General features: G+C 37.5%; 1 protein-coding gene across 3 annotated transcripts in view; it reads left to right on the top strand.

Annotated features, from left to right (window-relative positions):
- The window catches only part of GRID2 (glutamate ionotropic receptor delta type subunit 2), a 710183-nt gene that overhangs the window by 469856 nt on the left and 220868 nt on the right, over positions 1 to 19459 (top strand). For all 3 annotated transcript variants that reach the window (XR_004240290.1, XR_004240289.1, XM_032109710.1), the window contains exon 5: positions 15972 to 16025. Coding sequence is in view for 1 of the 3 variants with exons in the window: in XM_032109710.1 (XP_031965601.1) it covers positions 15972 to 16025 (54 nt within the window). In the remaining 2 variants the exon portion in view is untranslated. The remainder of the gene's footprint in view (positions 1 to 15971; positions 16026 to 19459) is intronic.

Here is a 19459-nt window from a genome sequence, read left to right as displayed (position 1 = left end):
GAACAGCTCTTGGCTTCATTGGTGTGTCCATTTAATCCAGAGGCAGCATGGTGACTCTGTGGTCATTTTCCTACTTGTCCTTTTTCTTGCACCTTTCTTCAGGATCCCCACATGCTTATACAGCAGAGATGGCAAAATTAGAGCTAATTAATGTGCTTCAGATTATAAAGGAAGCTTTTCAGATTAAAGTGAAGAAAAATGTGCTACAATTGCATCAAATTGGTCACTTTATTATCTGCTTTAGAGCTTTTGTAGGTACATTCTTAGAACAAAACCTGCTCTAATATAAACAGGCCTCAGACACTGTTCAGTCACCATTAATAAGGTTTGAATGTTGCTTAAGTGCTCATATGAACACACCAGCTCAGCTGCACAAGTCTTGGACTGACTCTAGGACCAGAAGCCGATTGAGGACAAAACAGCATTAAAAAATTGTTATAAAAATTCCCTGTTACATTATATTTATTCCATGTAACTGTTGTAGCACCTATCATAATTGCCCCTTTCAGGATTACCTGCTCCTGGAAAGGAAGGTAGAGCCATAAAACCTCCCTCCTCCTACCCGTTTATGATGTTGACAACTTCCTGTGTTTTCCCCTTCTCCCTAGGACCAGAGGAGGAGCATTAAAAAATGTGATCACAATATTTTTACTTATGGATATTTCAGCTTGCCTTTCCAGTGCCTTCATCTGCCAAAACAAGTATGCAGTTGCCAAAAAACAAGAAGCATACATGCACAGATTGAACAAAGCTGAGACCTCCTCTGGAGGCTTTTTTTCAACTAGTTGATGTCAAGAGCATTTGTACTTTAAATGCCCTTTGAACAAGTGAAACACGGCTGTGGGGAGCCTCGGTGTGTGTATGAGGGAAAACTGCAAATGGAACATAATGAAAAGCCTGCTTCCTCAAAATCAGGTTTTATGCTTAGAATATGAAATATTCCAAGATGACAACACTTATTTTAATTTCATTAGGTGAAGGAGTATCAATTTTCTTTCTTTTCCATGTATCCCTTCTCACATTGAACCAAGAGTAGTTCTTGCCATGAAACCTCTAATCCTAGCTACTCTCAGATCAGACTTGGTTTTGGGGTTGGGACATACGGTACTGTGTATTTAATTCCAAGGTTTTTTGTTGCATTTGTTCTCAAAGTAAAGACAAAATTATAGTAATTTCTTTAAAATGTCGAATTATAATCATAAGAACAGTGATAACTTCTTGCTAGAAAAGGTACCCCATTTGTTTGTGCTACTGCTCAGTCATGTGCCAGGATGCCATTGTTAGAAATCAAACAAGTACAGAACTATAGTGATAAAAGTGTCTTTCATTGTCTTAAATGTTAAAAAAAACCCAAGCCATCTATTAGCTATTGTAACATAGAACCAGGAAGATTCATATTTTGACAGAAACATGGTCTTGTTCTGCTTTTATTATCTTTTGCCCATGGGAGAGTGAAATAGATGCACATTAAGCAATTTTGATGGCCTCTCTTCCATTTTGGAGACATGTTATCATGTGTAGAGGGTCACGGATCAAAGTTAGAATCTTCTTCAGTAGAATGAATTTTCTATGATGTTTACGAAGAAAATTTTCTCCTTTGGAGGATCCTGTAAAATGCCTGCTTTGGGAAATAAATTTAAGGGCTGGATTATAACTCACGTAGAGGACATTTTCACATGTACAGAGATAGATCCCTGGTCTCTCAGGAAAAGCTGACAGTGTATAGGATAAGACATGGTAGATGAAACAAATAGGAATAAATTTGTGGTGCATGCATATATATATAAACCAACTGTGTATTGTGGGACAAGGGGAAAACAAGCTCATTTTATTTAGTTTTCAGATAGCTGTGTTTTGTAGCCTATGTTACCAGCATCAGACACTGCAGTAATGAAGGTTTTTAATATTTTTGCAGGATGCCAGTGCAGAAAATGATCTGAACATGAATTTCTCATGATTCCTTAGAGTTCTTGTCTGTCACACTGAGCTTTAATTCAAAACTGTCTCTCACGAACATTAACACAAAACTATAGAAATCCCTTCCTTTGTCTTCTCTGAGTTTCTGATTGATTGCAGATGAGAGTTTACTTTTTTACATTTTTAAAATAATTCTCTTGACTCCTCTTGACAAAATTCTTAGTGTGCACATAAGAAGTGCCATGAAAAGATGTGATACAAAGACACTGCCTATCCAAGTGGCAAGAGGTGGAACAAAATGCATCACAATATCCCTAACAATTTTTGCTGTGACAGCCAGATGGTTTCCTACTCAGGAAGGGGCCAACCAGCAAGATTGAAAAGACATAGGAGAGAAATACTCAAGAAAAGCAGTTAAATATCCACCAATGGCTCTGTTGGTGCATTTCTGCTCTCCCTCTGAAATGTTTTTTCCTCATCCTGATGATGCTTTGAGGATGGAGATCAAATGTGGCATTGACAGATGAGAAAACATGGTGGCTCCAGGCAGAGACCGGCGGCTGACGAGGACATAAGTGCCCATCCCCAGAATAGGCAGTGCCATATATGAAGCACAGAGGGAGTGCAGCTTGGCCCTAAAAGCAGCTGTAGGAATGCAGTCAGGTGCAAGTATTTAGCAGTGTCTAAGCAGTTGTGTTTAATTGCGTGGCAGTATGCAGTGATCATGTTCCCTTCTTGCTTGCAGGTGTGAGGTTTCTGGCTGGGGTATGTGGGACGAGCTCTACCCCTTCCTGTCCCTGACTTAGCTTTGGAAATGGCTCAAGAAGTCACCTGTCATTTGACACAGCTCTACTGAGCTGTGCCAGCCTGTCTGTCTCAGGTAAACTGGGATTTGACTGAACTTCAGATGGGCCATAATTATGTTCACGCATTAAGAATTTTGCTTAGGTCATCATGACAGATGTGTATTTCTCCTCTCTGCTGCATAATAGAGCAAAAACCTACCTTCTTATATTGTTATAACCTTTTTTCTTTTTGCCATTCTTCCTTTTTATTTATTTTTATTCTTCTGTCTGGATAAGCTTTGTACTTTGTATACATGGGGGCCCACAGAGGACTTCTGATGTACTTGCTTCCAGCTGAAAATGCAGCCTTATAGCCAACTTGTTTTTCCTATCAATCAGTCTGGAGAGAATAGTGCTCTATCTTGTTGATCATTCTTGTGTAAAGCTCATGTATCACTTCAAGGATTGTCTGGATATTGGTTCTGTCAGTTTGCTTCTATCACCGTCAAAAAGCAAAGACCATGTGCTCATAATATTAATAGTCTGAATAGGAGAGATATATCACCGTTCTGGTTCAGGTTAGTCAAAAAGATGATCGAAAGAATGCTACAAAAATGCAGTGCTTAAAGGTAAAAAGCTGTTTGACAGTACCTGGGGGAAAAAGAAATGTGTTGCTAGAAAATTTATGACACTCTGTAATGTGTCTTTCATAATTTACATCAAGGTACCTGTGCCAGTAATCTCTTATACATATGACTTATTTTCCTCACATGAGTCATTTCATCAGCTGAGTAATCACATCGACTTTAGAGGAATTGTTATCATGAGAATGAATCAATTAACTGCTGTTTATCTATCTAAACTAAAAAACAAAAGGCAATTACAATTATGAGTTTGACTTGTTTTCCATTAAAAAAAATAAAGTTGTAATATGGGCTTAGGTAGAATGGTCTTCAACACTTCTTTTCACGAAAGTTAAAAAGGCCTTCATTTTTCTATATAGCTCATTTTGCTAGGGCTATAGTTGCTTTCACAAACTTAAAGTGCAGAACTAATTGTATTTTTAACAAAGTGCATTCTGTTTTTCCTTTTCTGGGATGTGTAAATCCTCTTAAAGTTCTTCCACTCTTTTTACTTTCCTCCAATTTGTTTTTAAAAGATGATAGCAAGGATCTAATTTAAGCCTCTTTGCTCAGTAAGCCAAAAGAAATGGGCAACTCTTCCACAATGAAAATTTGAGAAACAATTCTTAGCAGCTTAATCCCTATAAATTATTGAAGAACTGCACAGAAAGGCTCCAATTATGCTGTGTGTGTTAAATGCTTCTAGTTTTCTGGTTTTTTATGATTGCAACTTTTGCCTCTCCTGCAATTCCTCTGTGTTTCGTTTCTGATGATAAACCAGAATTGGGTTAGAATAACCATCCTAGACAGCTAGAAAGTTTTATCTTTTTCTGTAATTGAACACATATTGGCTTCTGATGCTATTCTTTCACTGATAAAGTTCTTTTCAATCTGTTAGCATCCGTCCCATTTTAGAGAGGATCCGATGTCCCAGCTGCAGTTGCATTTCAGGTGTGCTTGAGCTTGTAATTTTGGCATGTTTATATCTCCAGTGTCTGTGGAGTAGATGCTGCTCGGACTCCGTGGATCCAGATGCAATTACTGTGTGGAACCAGCTTTTAAACCAGCATCCAACAAGGATGAAAAACATAGAGATTTTCTATCTTTCTAGAGCTGGAATATAATTTAATCTATATCAGTTTCTGCTGAGTTATCATATTTCTGTTAGCTTAACCATTAGCAGCTAGAGAAATGCGGTAATACAGAGAGTACTTTATATTCACCTTGAAGATTAGTTTTTAATAACCTTCAGTGACATATATGAAGGAATTCAGATTGAAGGTCTGCGAACAGGTATCTGGCAAGCAGTATTTTGTTGAAAAGATGAATATGAACTGTGTAACATGGTTGATGTCAGGATAGACATTGCTTATCAAAAAGATTTTTATGGTGATATTAAAAATCTTTAAATTATTGCCAAGGTTCATGCAGTTGACTGGCTGAACTACTCCCAGAAGTAACAGCCAAATTTCCCAAAAGCTAGAGGTACTTTATTAGGAAAATTTAGAACCATAATGAGAAAATGCTGCTGTTTTGATCCATGTCCTCTTTAAGACTCAGCGAGTCCTTGTGCAGATCTTCTGGGCCTGCAATGCCTTTGGAGCTTTAGTAAGAGTGATCCATTTTGTTCATATCCTGTGAAGCACAGAAGAAAAAATGGCCACTGGGCTTTGCAATCTGGTGATAAGAATGTTTTCAATATGTTTAGAACAGATTTTGTCTTTGTACATGTACTGTTGAGAGGATGTTTTTCATAGGGAGCTTCAAGCCTGCAGCCGATCAGAACTCTATTAAACTGCTCCTGATTCTTGAACTCCAAATACCATAAAAAATGCTTTCAGCCTGTATGCTTGGAGAGGAGCTGAATGCTAAGTTTATGAGCAAGTCAGAAATGGGGGCTATCTCGCTTGAACCTCTGCCACTGTTGTTCTCTACAGATATGTGAAATGACACGAGAGGCACCACCATGAAGCTGAAGAGCAAAAAGAGCTGATGGCTTTAGCGATATTTTGTCACTTGAACAGTGACCTTTGTTAATAATGCCTGTGATAGGAAAATGAAATACTTTCTGTTTCAGTAATGCCAGTCTGATGTTTGGCAAAAATTGCTTTTAAGGCAGACAGCAAAGAAAAAAGAGCAACACTTATATTCTGTACTGTATGCAGTTTAACATTTTCCCTGATATGCAGTCAGACTAAATCTTGAGTTTGCTAACAGATGCAAAAGGAGTTGAAACCGCATTTCCATATCACTAATAAAATAAACAACACACTGCCAGCATAATCAGGGCTGGATTTTCAAGGCATTCAACTTGTATTTAAAAACTTGATTGGAATGGGCAAGTTTTCAAAGGCACTCAGCATCCTGCAGCCCCTGTTGGGGAAAATCTGAGTAATTTACAGATGCTGAGCAATTCAGAGGGTCTGGCCCTAAAACGTTCATGTGCTATTCTTGGGAAAAAAAGAGGAAAAGGTGAACTAAGCCTTGTGTTTTCAGTTTGAAGAGATAAATTCTATCTGTACGTTTAATAGTTCTTAAATTCCTTCAAACCTTTAAAAACAACAGCACCCACACTTAATATCAAAAAACAATCCAAAAAATGGGCAAAACTGACTAGTTTAAATTTAATTTGTATTTTTAGTTTTATTAATTTGGAGTGCTGGTACCTGAGTTGGACAGGAAGCTTTTTTGTGGAAAATGGCTGTTATTTAGAAAACTGGTGGTTTGTATTTGGTTTTTCTGTTTGCAGGCTTTTAAGCAATAGCACCCTAAAAGTATTTGTTCACACTACCAAATAGCCCTCTGAATCAGGCACCCTATTCTGCTATTGCTGTTCTCCACTTCAAAACTTTTTTTCCTCAAGGCCCATACCTTTTACCCTCTTTCTGACAGTGACTTCCATCCTAATTTCATATTCTTTTAATTTAAACTGGTGTAAAGAAAGTGTAACTGTACTACAATCTATGGAAGTAAAATCAACTATATAACATCAACTGTGGATGAGAAGGGAAAGGTTATTTAAAATACACCCTTTACATGATTCTTTTAAAAGTTTTACTTGAATCAATTTTTCTTTTGCTGAGTTCAGTCAACCCATAATAATCCACACTGGAAGGGAATCTTGTGCCTCTCAGGTGTATTTTTCTTCAGTCTTAACTGTTCACTGGCTTACTAAAGTGGTAACTTTGGTTAATCTCAGTTAGAAACACTAATGAATAGAAACACTATGTATATGTTTAAAGAGGAAGCAAATACGAAGTTGCATATTTTTATATGAGCTAACAAAGTATCATACATTGAAATTAGGACAGATACCATTTTATCATCTGTGGTTTTTTGTAGTCTCCAAAGCTCTCTTCACTAGCAGCCTAACTACCTAAGGCAGACATTAAGAATGATCCATTTTCTAACTGGCATTCCTTTTTCCTCTACAAGTTAAAGCATCGAGTTAGACTGTTTGTCTGAACTTCTCATGTCACATTAACAGTTTGAAAGCTTTTTTCTTATTAATAATGCTTGGAATATAGATGCTGCCTATAAGGTCTGCAGCAGGTTAAAATTAGGAACTGAACCTTTTATTCTGCTTAGAAAAATAATTTACATCTGCAGATGGAGTAAGTGTAAGTCTGTTACAAAGCTTCGTTATTCCCTGACTTTGTGGAGAGATTCTGGCCTTGGTGAAGGCAGTTGCAAAGGCATCAAAATCAGCAAGGCAATTATTTTCCATCTTTTGGAGGACTTGTCAACAGCCTTCAATCTAGGTGAGTTCACTAAAAGGGTAGCTCCAGAATATGTCTGCATGTAGGAGATGGTGAGGTGTTTGAAACAAACACCACACCTGGGAGAAGTTTCTGACTCCAGCTCTTAATCCATAATGACAAGGAAATTTTGATACTTTAGCATAGATTTAGGCTTCTTATGCTTGGTTCTTCACCTTCAAAGGTGATGACAACCACTTTGATTCAAAGCCCCTGTCCAACACAAATACTCAAGTTTTTTGCTTTGATTTCCAAATAGAATTCAGCTTAAAAAAAAATAGAAATAACAGATAAAGAACAAGAGATCTTCAGGGATCAATTTAGTACTATCACTATAAATAAAATCTAGTTCTTAACAAGAAAGACAGGTACAGGCAACCACTCAACAGTCATGAATCTGAATTTCTGCATTTCCATGATGGTTTGAGTCACTTTTTCACTTTCAAATAAATAGTTTCTAGGTGGAAGGTACATTACTGTTCATTAAGAATACTATTATTCTGCTTTCTTGCAACTGTCTTGCAGTGCAGATGGGAGAATGTGCTCATGGGTTTGAGTTAAAGCAAAGCAGTTTCAGAACTTGTGAAAAAAATCTGTGGTGGTTTGTTTTGGGTTTTTTTTTCTAGAGTGGATATTACAAACATTTTTCAGAAGGATAATAGGAATATTAATCAAGGCATAAATTTGGAAGTAAGAAAACCAACTGTAAGAATAAAATAATCCTTAAAACGAAATATATATAAATTGCTTATAGTTATTTTATTCTAAACCTACAGTCTACAGGCTGACCTCAGGAAGATGCATAGATTTAGACACCTATAAAATAAACATTATTAGCTTTTCTCAATGATTAAGGAAATGAATCATTTAAAATGGCCACTTCTACCAGACGGAATGTGTTTTTATTTTGTGCTCTCAGTACAAGCCTGTGGTCAAACTCACCGAAGTATTAATGCTGTCTTTATTTACTTTTATTGAATATTTAATTGTTTTCTTTTCTTTAGCATGGGGCTGATTTCTCTACTTTAACAGCCTCCATCTCTTAAAATCTTAGGACAGCAGATACAAAGTGTTCCCTGAAGGTTGATTCATTTCAGATGTAGTTATGATGGCAAGCCAAGTCAATATAAAACTAATTATTCAGTGGAATAGCCCAATACTTTTAGTTTAAAAGTATCATACTTTGAAATAAATCTGAAAAAATGGAAAACTGATCAAGTGCTTCAACTATTTATTTCTTTTTAAAAGAAATGCATTTTCATGAGAGGAGCAAATGAAGAAAATGAAGCCATATCACCCATCCTTTGGAGGACACTAGAAGACAATTTCTGCCTGCCTCCCCAAAGTGCTTTGGAAGCTTGCTTTCTAATCCTTGGTAAATGTCTCTCAGGTTTCACCCAAAGTTTTTTTTTTGTGTCTTTTTTTTTTTTCCTGAAAAGGAACATCAGGGAAAGGAATTCCAAAAAGAGGTGACTGTCCAGAAGAATAAAAATAAGTATTGCCATGTGTGGTTTGGTTTTTTCCCTGTCTCAAGAGTAGAAATGGGTAGAGATTAAAATTAAATTACAAAAATATTGCCTTTGGTGAAGAGAGATTTTTATGAGCTTTAGTTTCTGGTGTGTAAGAATGAGCTTTATAAATCAACAACTGATTTCCCTACTGAGAAGATCAAAGGATAAAAGTGGGGACACAGAAAGAAGTTGCTGTGGCACCAGCAGGAAGAAATGGTGGCAGTAGCCTGATAAAATTGTGGTGGTTTGATGAACTAGGAACTAGAAGGAAAAAAAGTAAAAATAAATAAGCAAACAAACCTGAGGATCTCTATGAACAAGTCCTGCAGTGTTTAACATAGTACAACACACTAAGTAGTACAGCTCCACACTTTCACCTTTCCAAACTTCAGATCAGTTAAGGTAGTCTTCAGTTTATTCCTTAACTTTCTTAGTACTACCTGGACATTAGCTATTTAATAGTCTTTAACGTTCATATTTTGCTTTAAACACCAGTCCTTGAGGAGCCATCTATACTATTGGAGACTGCTCTGGGTGCTGAAACTAGTCAAATCACATGTCTTTAATTAGAGGTCATGTTAAGGAATGACCTCTGACTTCTTTTGTTTGATTGGTTGTTGCTTTTTCTTGGTTGTCCTTTTCTTGGAGAGGAGCATTGAGGTTGAAGGGGGGAGGAAGGTTGAATTGGAGGGGCTTCCTCTCTCATGTGTTTTCTGGAAGCCTGTTTTTTATCATATCTTAATAATCAGCAAATTGCTATACCCCTGAGGGAGAAAATTAGGTTAAGACATGTTCACCTGTAAAAGAGCAGTGGTGACTCCAAGAGGCTGGCCTGTGAAAAGACATAGACAGCAAATCTAGAGGTATCGGATGGAAGAATTTTATCCATCTTCTGGTTGGAAGAGTGCAGTTCAGATCGGCAAACCTCATAAATTGGATATATTATAAGCAGACAGTGTTTGGGAAAGGTTAACAGGAAGTTGGTGTCTCAGCTCAGCTCTTGGGAAACTAACTTTCTAAATCACTTCCTGAATTATTCCAATATCAGCCATTCCCAGAGCTATGGGCTAGATAATGCCATCTGTTGGCTTTTGTGAAAAAACTCAAACAGAAAGTGTGCTTTGCTCTGTGGTGGTCCAGTAGAAAGAGATTCACAGTCAATACTGCAGCTCCTGGTGGAGCAGAAAGTCAACAGGAGGGCAAGCTCTAGCTTGAGACACTTCCCTTCAGCATTTTGAGAAACGAGTCATGGCCTCTGGGTGCCTTGTCACAGACCAGTCCCAGCTGTAGCACAGGTAAAACAGGAGCCCAGGAGCTCTCCTCTGTGTTGCAAAGAGGAGATACTTGAGCTGGCCTGATCCTGCAAGGATCTTTTCATACATGCAACATTACCGCTCGCTTAGGTGTTTGCAAGGCTTGTCTGACTAGCTGCATATGCGTGGAGCTGAATTTTGAAAATCCAGAATGGTCTTCCTGTTTCCCTTGTAAGGGTTCTGAGCTGTATCTTTGTTTTTGCCCACACTTTCCGGCCCATATCTATAAGAAAGAAGCGATGTAGATAATTTTTGATGTCATTTTCCATTAAATGACTTGTCCTTTTTTGTCAAAAAGCCTTTTTTTTTCTTTCTTGCTTACTACTGCACATGGAAAAAGCCTGCATGCTGGCACTACAACTGCTTTATTTGCTTTAGATTGTCTTGCTTTTAGGCCATTTGAAGGTTTGAGTGTGAACAATAGAAATAGTTATGATAAATTGTCAAGCTCTTCCAAAGATTCAGAAGTTCTGGAGTTACTGCCAATGACAGATGATTTGTCCTTGCTCATCACTTGTCATCTTGGCAGCGTTTTTATGCTCTCTGCTAAATCTCCCTCAGTGTGTAGTTGAATTCTTTAGAAAAAGAAAATTAGTTTCTGTTTCATCCACGTTCGTGCTCATCAGTTCAATAGCACCCATGTTTCACTAAGTGGAACACCTTCCTCATGAAGCATAAGTTTGATTTATTTTAATAGGGTGTTAGGAGAACTGCTGGAGTTTGACATGAACACATTTCTGAAGTTACAAAGATGGTAAGAATGATCTTTTGTATCTATTGCTGTGGATTTCTATGACTGTGCATGAATGGTGCTGCATACTTGACAGGCTGTATCCTTCGCTGCAGGATTTATGCAACTAATGACAATGTTTTCAAATGCTCGAGTGTGAACTCTCTGTGTCTGAGAAAAGGCTGAGTGAGTAGATAGTGATTTTTTTTCCCAGTTTTTCCACAATTTTATAAGGTCTCTTTCAGAACTGGCCTGCTAACTGGCGTGCTTGGAATCTTAGTAATGGAGAATTATGTGATATGGCATTATAAATAATTGAATACCAACAGTCTATAGATGAAAAAATGCTGAATTCAGAAAATAGTTTTCTGAAGGAGTTGGTTAATAGGCTGTCCTCTGCTAGTCCTCTGACACTGATTTAGTTGTCTGAGACAGGAAAGGGTCAGTGGCTATGGGCATTAGACTGAAACCCCAGTTCACCCCGGAGTTCTACTTACAAATGTTCCTGCACAGTGGAGGTCCTCAATGGCATAGTAGAAATGGACCCCAGAAGCACAAAATGCTTTTTTGGGGGGGGATTCTTTCAAATATTTCCCCTTTCAGTAAATAAATACAGTCTGAACTGCAGAACAGTCAGCACAGAATTAATAAGTTCTGCTTCCTCTAGCTACAGGTAGTCCCATTCATCACAGTTAAGAAAGCAACTTATATTTAGAAGCACAAAGGCAGCTGTCTTGGGTTAAACCAAAGACTATTTCAGTGCCTTACTGCTCCAAAGGTGGTTTGAATGCCTAAAGGAACAGTAAGAACTGTGTAGGGATACATGATACTGACTCCTAATGCTCTCCCAGCTCGCAGCTCTGCTTAGCTTCAGAGAGCTTTTTGCATTGACCTATAGCTTTATATGTTTATTAACCCACAGCTTGTATGATTTCCCCTAGAGTATGTGTGAAATGAGAACTTATCAAATAGGTACATGTTTTCTTTGCTTTGGAAAGTGTCAGCTTTCCTCCATTTAATATCTGTGTAGAATTTTGGTGTTCAGCCCTCATTATGAATGCACACTCTAGTTTTTCTCAGTTTTTGCTTAAGAAGTGAGCTTCATAAACCACAGGTTCACCTGCCCTCTGTCTTGTATGGAAATTTCCAATCTGTCCCTTACCTTTTGGGAGGGAACAGTGCTGCTTCCTGTCACAGAGCCAGTGGATGAATCTGAAACTTGCATTGTATTCAAATGCTTGAGGTCTTGAATCCCCAACCCCCACACACCCCAATCAAGTTGTTATATTGCTTCTAAAATAGAGGATTTCAGATTTCTTTTTCATTACTGCCCTTATGTGCTTGCAAGCATTATTCTCTACATTCATTTTTCCCTGGCACAGAACACAAGTTCATGCCAGCTCACTTGATATGCATGCAGATATGAATTTCAACAAGAAAAAGATATCACTCAGATAACGAATACCTGTTTTACCATTCTGAGCATATTAGGCATAGAAACCTGCTGTACAACTGCCTCAAATACTTCTGATGAAGCTGAGCTTTATGTACTTTTTAGGTTATGGTCAATTTTAAGCAGACCCAGGCGTGGTCTTTTTGGGTTTTTTTCACTTTAGTCTTACTTGTTATCATCCCTTCTAAGAGAAAATGCCATGGCTTTTTAAAGTAAAGAGAATGGTAAACTCAGTAGATAGACAAGGACATTCTGGAACAATGTGTCATGGCTGTAAAGGCCTGCTGTGTGCAAGTAATGACTGCTGTACTGATGAATAATCTAGGTTGTGTTGATGCTGAATTTAGACGGTTTTGGGGGTTTAACTGATTTATTATAGTCTTGTGCTTGTAAACTAGTGCTTAATAGCTGCTGATAATCTTCTGACTGTAAGTTTATGCATATGACTACTCTTAGCATTTGAAGAAAACTTTAGGATTGGGCAACTTTTTCTCTCAAGCATCAAAACTGAAGGTTTACATAGCATTGCATTTATTTATTTTCTGTAAAACAGTGCATGTGCTGGTGCATTCATCTACACTTAAAAACATAAGGAGCATAATATTTGGAAAATATGGGAAGGCTATTAATGATGATGATAACATTATCATGTCCTGCAATTCTTACAGACAGAATGTGCACTGCCAACTTTAAAGTCAATTAAATGGACAATAAAGGCCATGCTGGCAGAAGACATGTTAAGAAGGGGGAGAGTGAGATGCAGCATTTTGATGCTGCTGGAATGAACAGCTCTTTTGTGAGAGATAAGACTGAATGACCCAAGGACAAAAATATGGCCTTGAAATCCCAGCCCTAGTGTTGAGTCCCACTTCAGATGTAAATTTATATTAAAAATCTAGCAACTTTCTCAGGGCATCATCAGTCATCTTTTTAAGCAAGCGTCAATACTAGAACAGGCTTTGGGTAGATGTGCTAAGGAACATGCCAAAAAGCAGCTTCTAGCTGACTGAAAGGTAAAGTGAATTTTTAAATCAGGGGCTATTTGCAGCTCATCTAAACTTGGAATGTATTAGTTTGAGTGTCTCTGAGTGTGCTACAAGTTCATCTCCATTTGACATATGCTTTTTGAAAATGCTTTTAATATTAGGTAGATTCATGAATGCATAAACTTTAATGGATAAAACATGATCTTTCTGCTGAGGAGTTTCAGCTGTAACTAAAAAATGGGTTATTTCATCTTGTTATTTGCAAATTATGAATAAATCTGTCACAGGTACCCTGAGCTGTTTGAAATAACAGTGACTTGTGGGACCACTCAGCTTCTTCCAGTGCCTCGCTTAAGTGGTCTGTGAGCTTTACATAACAAAACCAGTGACACTTAGGACCATATTTAATTAAAAAGATCTTCTCTGATTGAAATCTGAGAATCTGGGCAAAATAGGTACTCCAAACCAAATATTTATTATGAAACTAAATGAACTGAAACAAAAGTTTTAATGGGAAATACAATGCATTAAAATCTGATCAGCTGAAGCTTCGGGCACAAAGAAGTTATCCGGCCCACTTGTAACACATTAATAAAAAGTGAACAGAAAATGTGAATTTTCATTTTGTGGATTCCTTGAATCTGAATTTTCGGTTGACTGCCACTTGGAAGCAGAGAAAGAGCTTAGGAGCCCTTTGTGGAACACAGTTATTGTAATTTTCCTACCACAACTGGGAGTCTTGACTCAAGGGTGTCACTCTGGCAGATTGCCTTGGAGCCACACGAACCTTATGAGACCTCATCTCCAGCAGAGCAGTTACAGCAGGGCAGACGTTCCCAGAAGGACATCCCAGAGCTAAAAGTTAGGAAGGACAAGGTTGCTAGGACCCTGACAAGAAATCAGAAAATATGTCAACTGTGCTGCCTTTTGTTCTCTGTTTTTGTATTTAATTCTGCCTGCTTTCAGCAGAACTGTATGTAGATTGACTAGCAGAATTGTTCCTGCTTTAGTAAGGCTTTGATTTGTTCTGTTTTATGGAAAATTTAAATGACAGGTTATGTTGTAAATGGGATAAACTTTCTGTCCTTTGGAAGTTTATGTAAGGAGGAAATGCTCCATTGTGAACTTTGTTACTATTCTGTCCTCTTTTGACCTTTTTTGGTTCCTGGGTGTGTTTGTATTCCAACTGGTTTGTTATGAGCAATCTGATCAGAACAGCCGTGCTCCTATTCAAGCATCCTGGCTCAGTCTGTTGTGCTGCCTCCTATCACAGTTACTCAGTTTCTGTCCTATTCTTTTATATGTGCTGTGGGAACCCCTGCACTGAAGAATGCAGGAAAATGTGAAAGCAACACAAGAAAATATCATGTTGTTGTTAAGTACCGTACTCCACATAAAGAAAGGACCCTAATTCCTTTGCTAATTCCTAATGCTAATGATATTGAAATTTTCCAGAACCACATTAGCAGCTATGGCTTTCACTCCCCTACATTTCTGATCGGTGCTGTGAGAGTTTCAAATAAGAAATCAGTCATATACCGCTGCTCTTGCTTTCCCCTCTCCCAAGTCTCTCCAAATCACAATTTCCAATCTTGCCTGTCATTCTGCTAAACAAGCAGTGACCCCAATTCTAATAGCCTCTGAATTAATAATGAGGGTTATCAGTGTGAGTTTTTTTGATGCTCTTAAGATTTGTGGCCAGTTAAATTGTTCTCCTTTGGACATAGCACAGTATAATTTGCCACCATCCTTGGCAAGTGCTGTTTCTGTTGGTCATCATTAAAAGCCAATGGTCCAAGTAATAAGAGCCCAGCACCAGACATCTAATTGAACATTTAAACACTGTCAGTTCCAAGATTTGTTTCTGTTTTTCTTTGGTTTTTTTTCTTTGTGTTTTTTTTAAGGGGGTATTCAATACATTTTTAAGTATCCAGTAGTTTTGAGTTATGACTCAAGATGATCATGGTAACTATAGAAAAGAAATTAATTTTTTTTTTTAACTATTTGCATGTTAATCCTAATTCAATTTCAATTAGAAAAAATAATTTAAGGTGTCCAGCCTTTTCCAGAGTTTGTTTCTGGCCTCTCTTTTGTTGATGATTTCTTTCCTACCTAATGAAAGCAGATCAAGTGTATTTTTATCCTCTTCATTTGCGCTGTGAAGTTGATTCAAAAGTGACTTGCCACAAAAGTGTAGTGGATTCAAGGAGGGAAAGGATTGAGTGAAAGATGAGTTAGGAAGCACATGTTCAGTCCAGCATGAAAGCAGGTCCTAGAAAAATTTTCAACAAGGGAAAGGAGAAGATGTATGAGAGGAGGATGAGAGGCCTTCTGTGCAAGGAACATGAGACAGGCTATAATTCGTCATCCCTGTGACAGCCCTCTTTCTCAGGAGAATCCTTTCCTTCCTGCTCTTTACACTTCTATGAACTCCAGCATTTGTTGTGTGGGTTTTTTTTGTTTGGGTTTGTTTCTTTTTTCTTTTATTCAGAGGCTTTCAGCGTAGATATACACTGGAAAGGCCTTAGAAGCAAGAAATACAGAAATGTGACAAAAGTTACTTGATATTCATTTTCTGCCTTCCTCTCTGTTGCTTCCTCTCAATGCACAATGTGCTAAGGCAAAAATGTGTTCATTTCTCTCCTCAGTCAGCTGAAACATATTCTTTCCTGTGATTCTGGCAATGAAATGTATTTTCCAAGTTTAATTGGCAAGTCAAACAATAACACAAATGCTCCTGCAGAATAGTGCTAAAGGTTCTCTATCCTCAGTTCAACAGCAAAAGTCCTAGAGAGCATGTGCTTTGGTTTTTGTTATTTGCAGAGAGCATCTATTTAATTTTTTTCTGGCTTTCACAAGCAAGCTGACTGATAGCTGGTTTGTTCTCTATTTCAGGTCGTGGAGACTAATTTGGTTGCTTTTGACTGTCACTGGATCATTATAAATGAGGTAACTGTCAAGTGAACGTTGTTGTGAACCATGAATCCTGTTTTCAGGCTTACTGACAATATTCATGCTGATTCTCACTTTGCCAACAGGAAGCAATAGCTATGACAAAGTTCAAGCACACTGAGGGAGTAGATGTTGTTTAATAAAAGTAGAATGACAGGTTCTTGGACTTTGCTGTTTTGTCTTGCCTGTTTTAAATGGAAGTCCTTGTATGAACAAATGGAAAATAAAATGAAAAAAACCCTTTATTTCTGAGTATTTTGAGATTTCACTACTGAGCTGGCTGTGTTCACAGGATCTTTTAAAGGCCCTTTTTAAATATGTGATCTTATGTAGTGGAGTCCTTGCATTTTTTTTTATATTTTAGTATTTTTTTTTTTAATAATCAAAGTAATAATAATAAAATCCCATATTTTCCATCCCTTTATGAATTCTCCAAATGTTCCATCATGGTTGATATCCAGACCTGTTGAGATTAGTTGGGAGGCTTTTTGGTAGACTTCTGGATTAGGTAACATATGAATGTTCATAAAGAGAAAAAAGAAAATTAAATTGAGATCCTGCTTTTACACTGTGAAATAAGCTCTTCCATGAAAGCTTGTTAGTTAAAATATGACAAGTCAATATGTGAAGTAGTTTTGTATACGAAACATTGAAAAATGCAGTTCAGGTTTTTTGTTTTTATGAAAAATAATTTAGTTATAGGATATCTGGATTCCCATAGTAGATAACTATCTCCTAACGTGTTAATCATTCAACTCCTGTATATTCTCAGGATAAAAGATTGCTTGGAGATATTGCATGTAAATTCCATGTTCTGCTATCTGGATTTACTGTACACTTCTGTTTCCATACTTAATTACTGCATTTTCATTAGTATGCTGGGCTAAACCAGTGGATTTTTAGCCAGTTTTCTTTGGAGAAAAACATGTCTCAGGAAATGCTGTGAAGACAAACCAGGTCCAGCATAACCATTAGTGTGGGCCCTGCCTTGCTCCTGACCGGTGCTGTGTGTGTTTTCCAGGACTGAATGGGGCTTTGCTGGGAGAGAAGCCAGCTTGAATCTACAGGTGGTCACGTGAACAACATGCATGCTTTCTTTTTCGTGTCAGATTAAACCAGAATTCACTTCAGAGTTAACGCTCAGTACTTTAAAAGGAGCATTAACTGAATCTAATGCCATCTTCTGTGTGAGTAGATTGGACTGCAGTTTCTTAGACAAAGCTCAGGTTTTGGCTTGCTGTTCAAGTTAAAGACACTGCCATTGATTTTTCATTTCAAATGTTACATACTTTCCAAATGATCTAAAGAATGTTCTTGCTTTTAGCTGTTTCAGCTCCTTCACCCTCAAAAAGACAAAACAAGACCAAGGATCCATTCCTAGTATATATGCTTTCTCTTTGCTTTTTATTCAGAAATTTGTGTCTCCATGGGGAAAAAAAAAATCTGCTTTTCAAGCACTGTTATTTGCACATTGCAGCAGATGAAATGGCAGAGCAATCAAAGTGGTTACCACTGATCTGCCTTCTCTGCTCCAAAACTCTTTCTCTGGGCTGCAGTCCCAGCAGCAGAAAAAGCTGAATGATCTGCGCAGAAAAATGTACACCATCCCTTCTTAGTTTTATAGTCTTGTGTATGAAAAAGGTAAAAGCTGTGATTAAGTTCATTCCAACAAACTGATCTGAACCATTGTCAATAAAGTCTCTGCATCTCATTCAGTAATTCCTCTTTTCTCTTTCAGAGAAGGTGAACATGTTTAATGCTATCTCATCTTAATCTGCTTCTGGACCTAAATCTTAGATACTTAGAGACTTAGATAGCTTTCTAGCTCTGTTTGTTTAAAAACGCAAATAATCTCAATATTATGTGGATGCAGAAATCATATTAGCAATAAATAAGATCGGTAAATAATAATATGGCAAGAGTTCTGCTTTGCCCAATTTTCCCTTATCACTATGTTCAAATTAAAGCAGAAATCTACATATTTCCTGAGTGTTTAATGTTGGGTAATTGCTTATTGCAACATTTTGCCAGCTCAGTAGTGAGATTGCAATGCCTCTATTTGGCAGTGCAAGACTTGGAAATGCAGCTATTTGTGGGCCCCTTTCAGTGTGATACATAAAACAGCTGTCTTTATATCCCAATCCATTTGAGGTGGTCATCCATGAACTGTTGATGACCATAGTACTTCCATAGGACTGGGAGACGATCTCAGAGTTCTGCCCATTTTGTTGCTCATGTGAATCTTTTGTGACAGCTTAGGCACCTGTACTTGAGTGCCTGTATTGGCTAAGTGACACTGTCAAATAAGTAACGCTGCTTCTCTGGCCTCCTAATTTGAAATTCTAAGATGATCTGTGGCAGTGAAAATGCATTGTTTTACAAATTCTGCATATGATTCAAATAATTCCTTGACTTGAGGTACCAAAATAAGCTGGAATTGTCTTTCCTTTTCCATCAATGTTTCAAGGGAATACAACATTCTTACCAACTATAGTAATACAGAAGCAAATAACCGCCTTCAGTTTTGTGATCGGGAATATGCTTAGGCTTTGTGAGGTAACATCTGCTATTTTAATTGCTCACTTTAAATGCTATAATGCCTGCAAAGAGTTCCTTAATTTTTATTGTCCCATTACTTGCTACTTTATGCAATACAGCAAATTTTCTTGAAGACTGTGTATCATAATGTAAGTGTGGGAGGAGGTGGTTTGTTCCCATGAAATGAAAGAATTCATAATTTTCTAAAACATAATGCATTGCATTAGACTGTGGAAAATAATGCTAATCTCCTCTGATCAGTATAGTCAGCTGAGGAAATACTCTCCCAATAAATTTTCCTATTTCTTCAGGGCCTTAAACCAGATGTTACAATTCTTTATTTAAAATTTGCAGGAGTCATAGATTTGAACATAGTCATGATCAAATATGCCTTAACAAAATGTGGGAAGGGATTTCTCACACTCTCTCATCCTCTGTCTATCTGTCTTTGCTTGCTTCATTTCCTCTGCATAATAGTAAATATAGCTTCAATGACCCAGGATGGAAAATGATATTTCTTCCATGACTCTTAAATCACAACTGTACAGTAATCTTAGATTTTATTTAGTGGAACTGAAGAAGGGGCTTTTGTATGATTTTTATCACTTTCCCTTGCTCTTTTTAAATGCAAGAAACGCCCTTTTTTCCATTTTAAATCATGTCTGGCTCAAGTATTTTCTTTCCTTAAAACATTCAGGGTTATCTTGCTATTATCTTGCTATACCCAAGGCTGCCACCAGTTCTCTGTTACTACTGTTTACTCAAGGACAGCCCCAAACAGTTTCCACTGCCTATGGTTGCAATACAGGAGGTGAAAATATTAATGCTACTTTACAAAGGATTGTTTGGATTTCATCTGCAATAATGTGGTCAGTTATAACCAGGTCTATTAC

This window comes from Corvus moneduloides, chromosome 5 (assembly GCF_009650955.1).
Source record: "Corvus moneduloides isolate bCorMon1 chromosome 5, bCorMon1.pri, whole genome shotgun sequence".
NCBI lineage: Eukaryota > Metazoa > Chordata > Aves > Passeriformes > Corvidae > Corvus > Corvus moneduloides.
The sequence above is the reverse complement of the archived record's forward strand: the minus strand, read 5'-3'. Positions and strand labels throughout refer to the sequence as shown.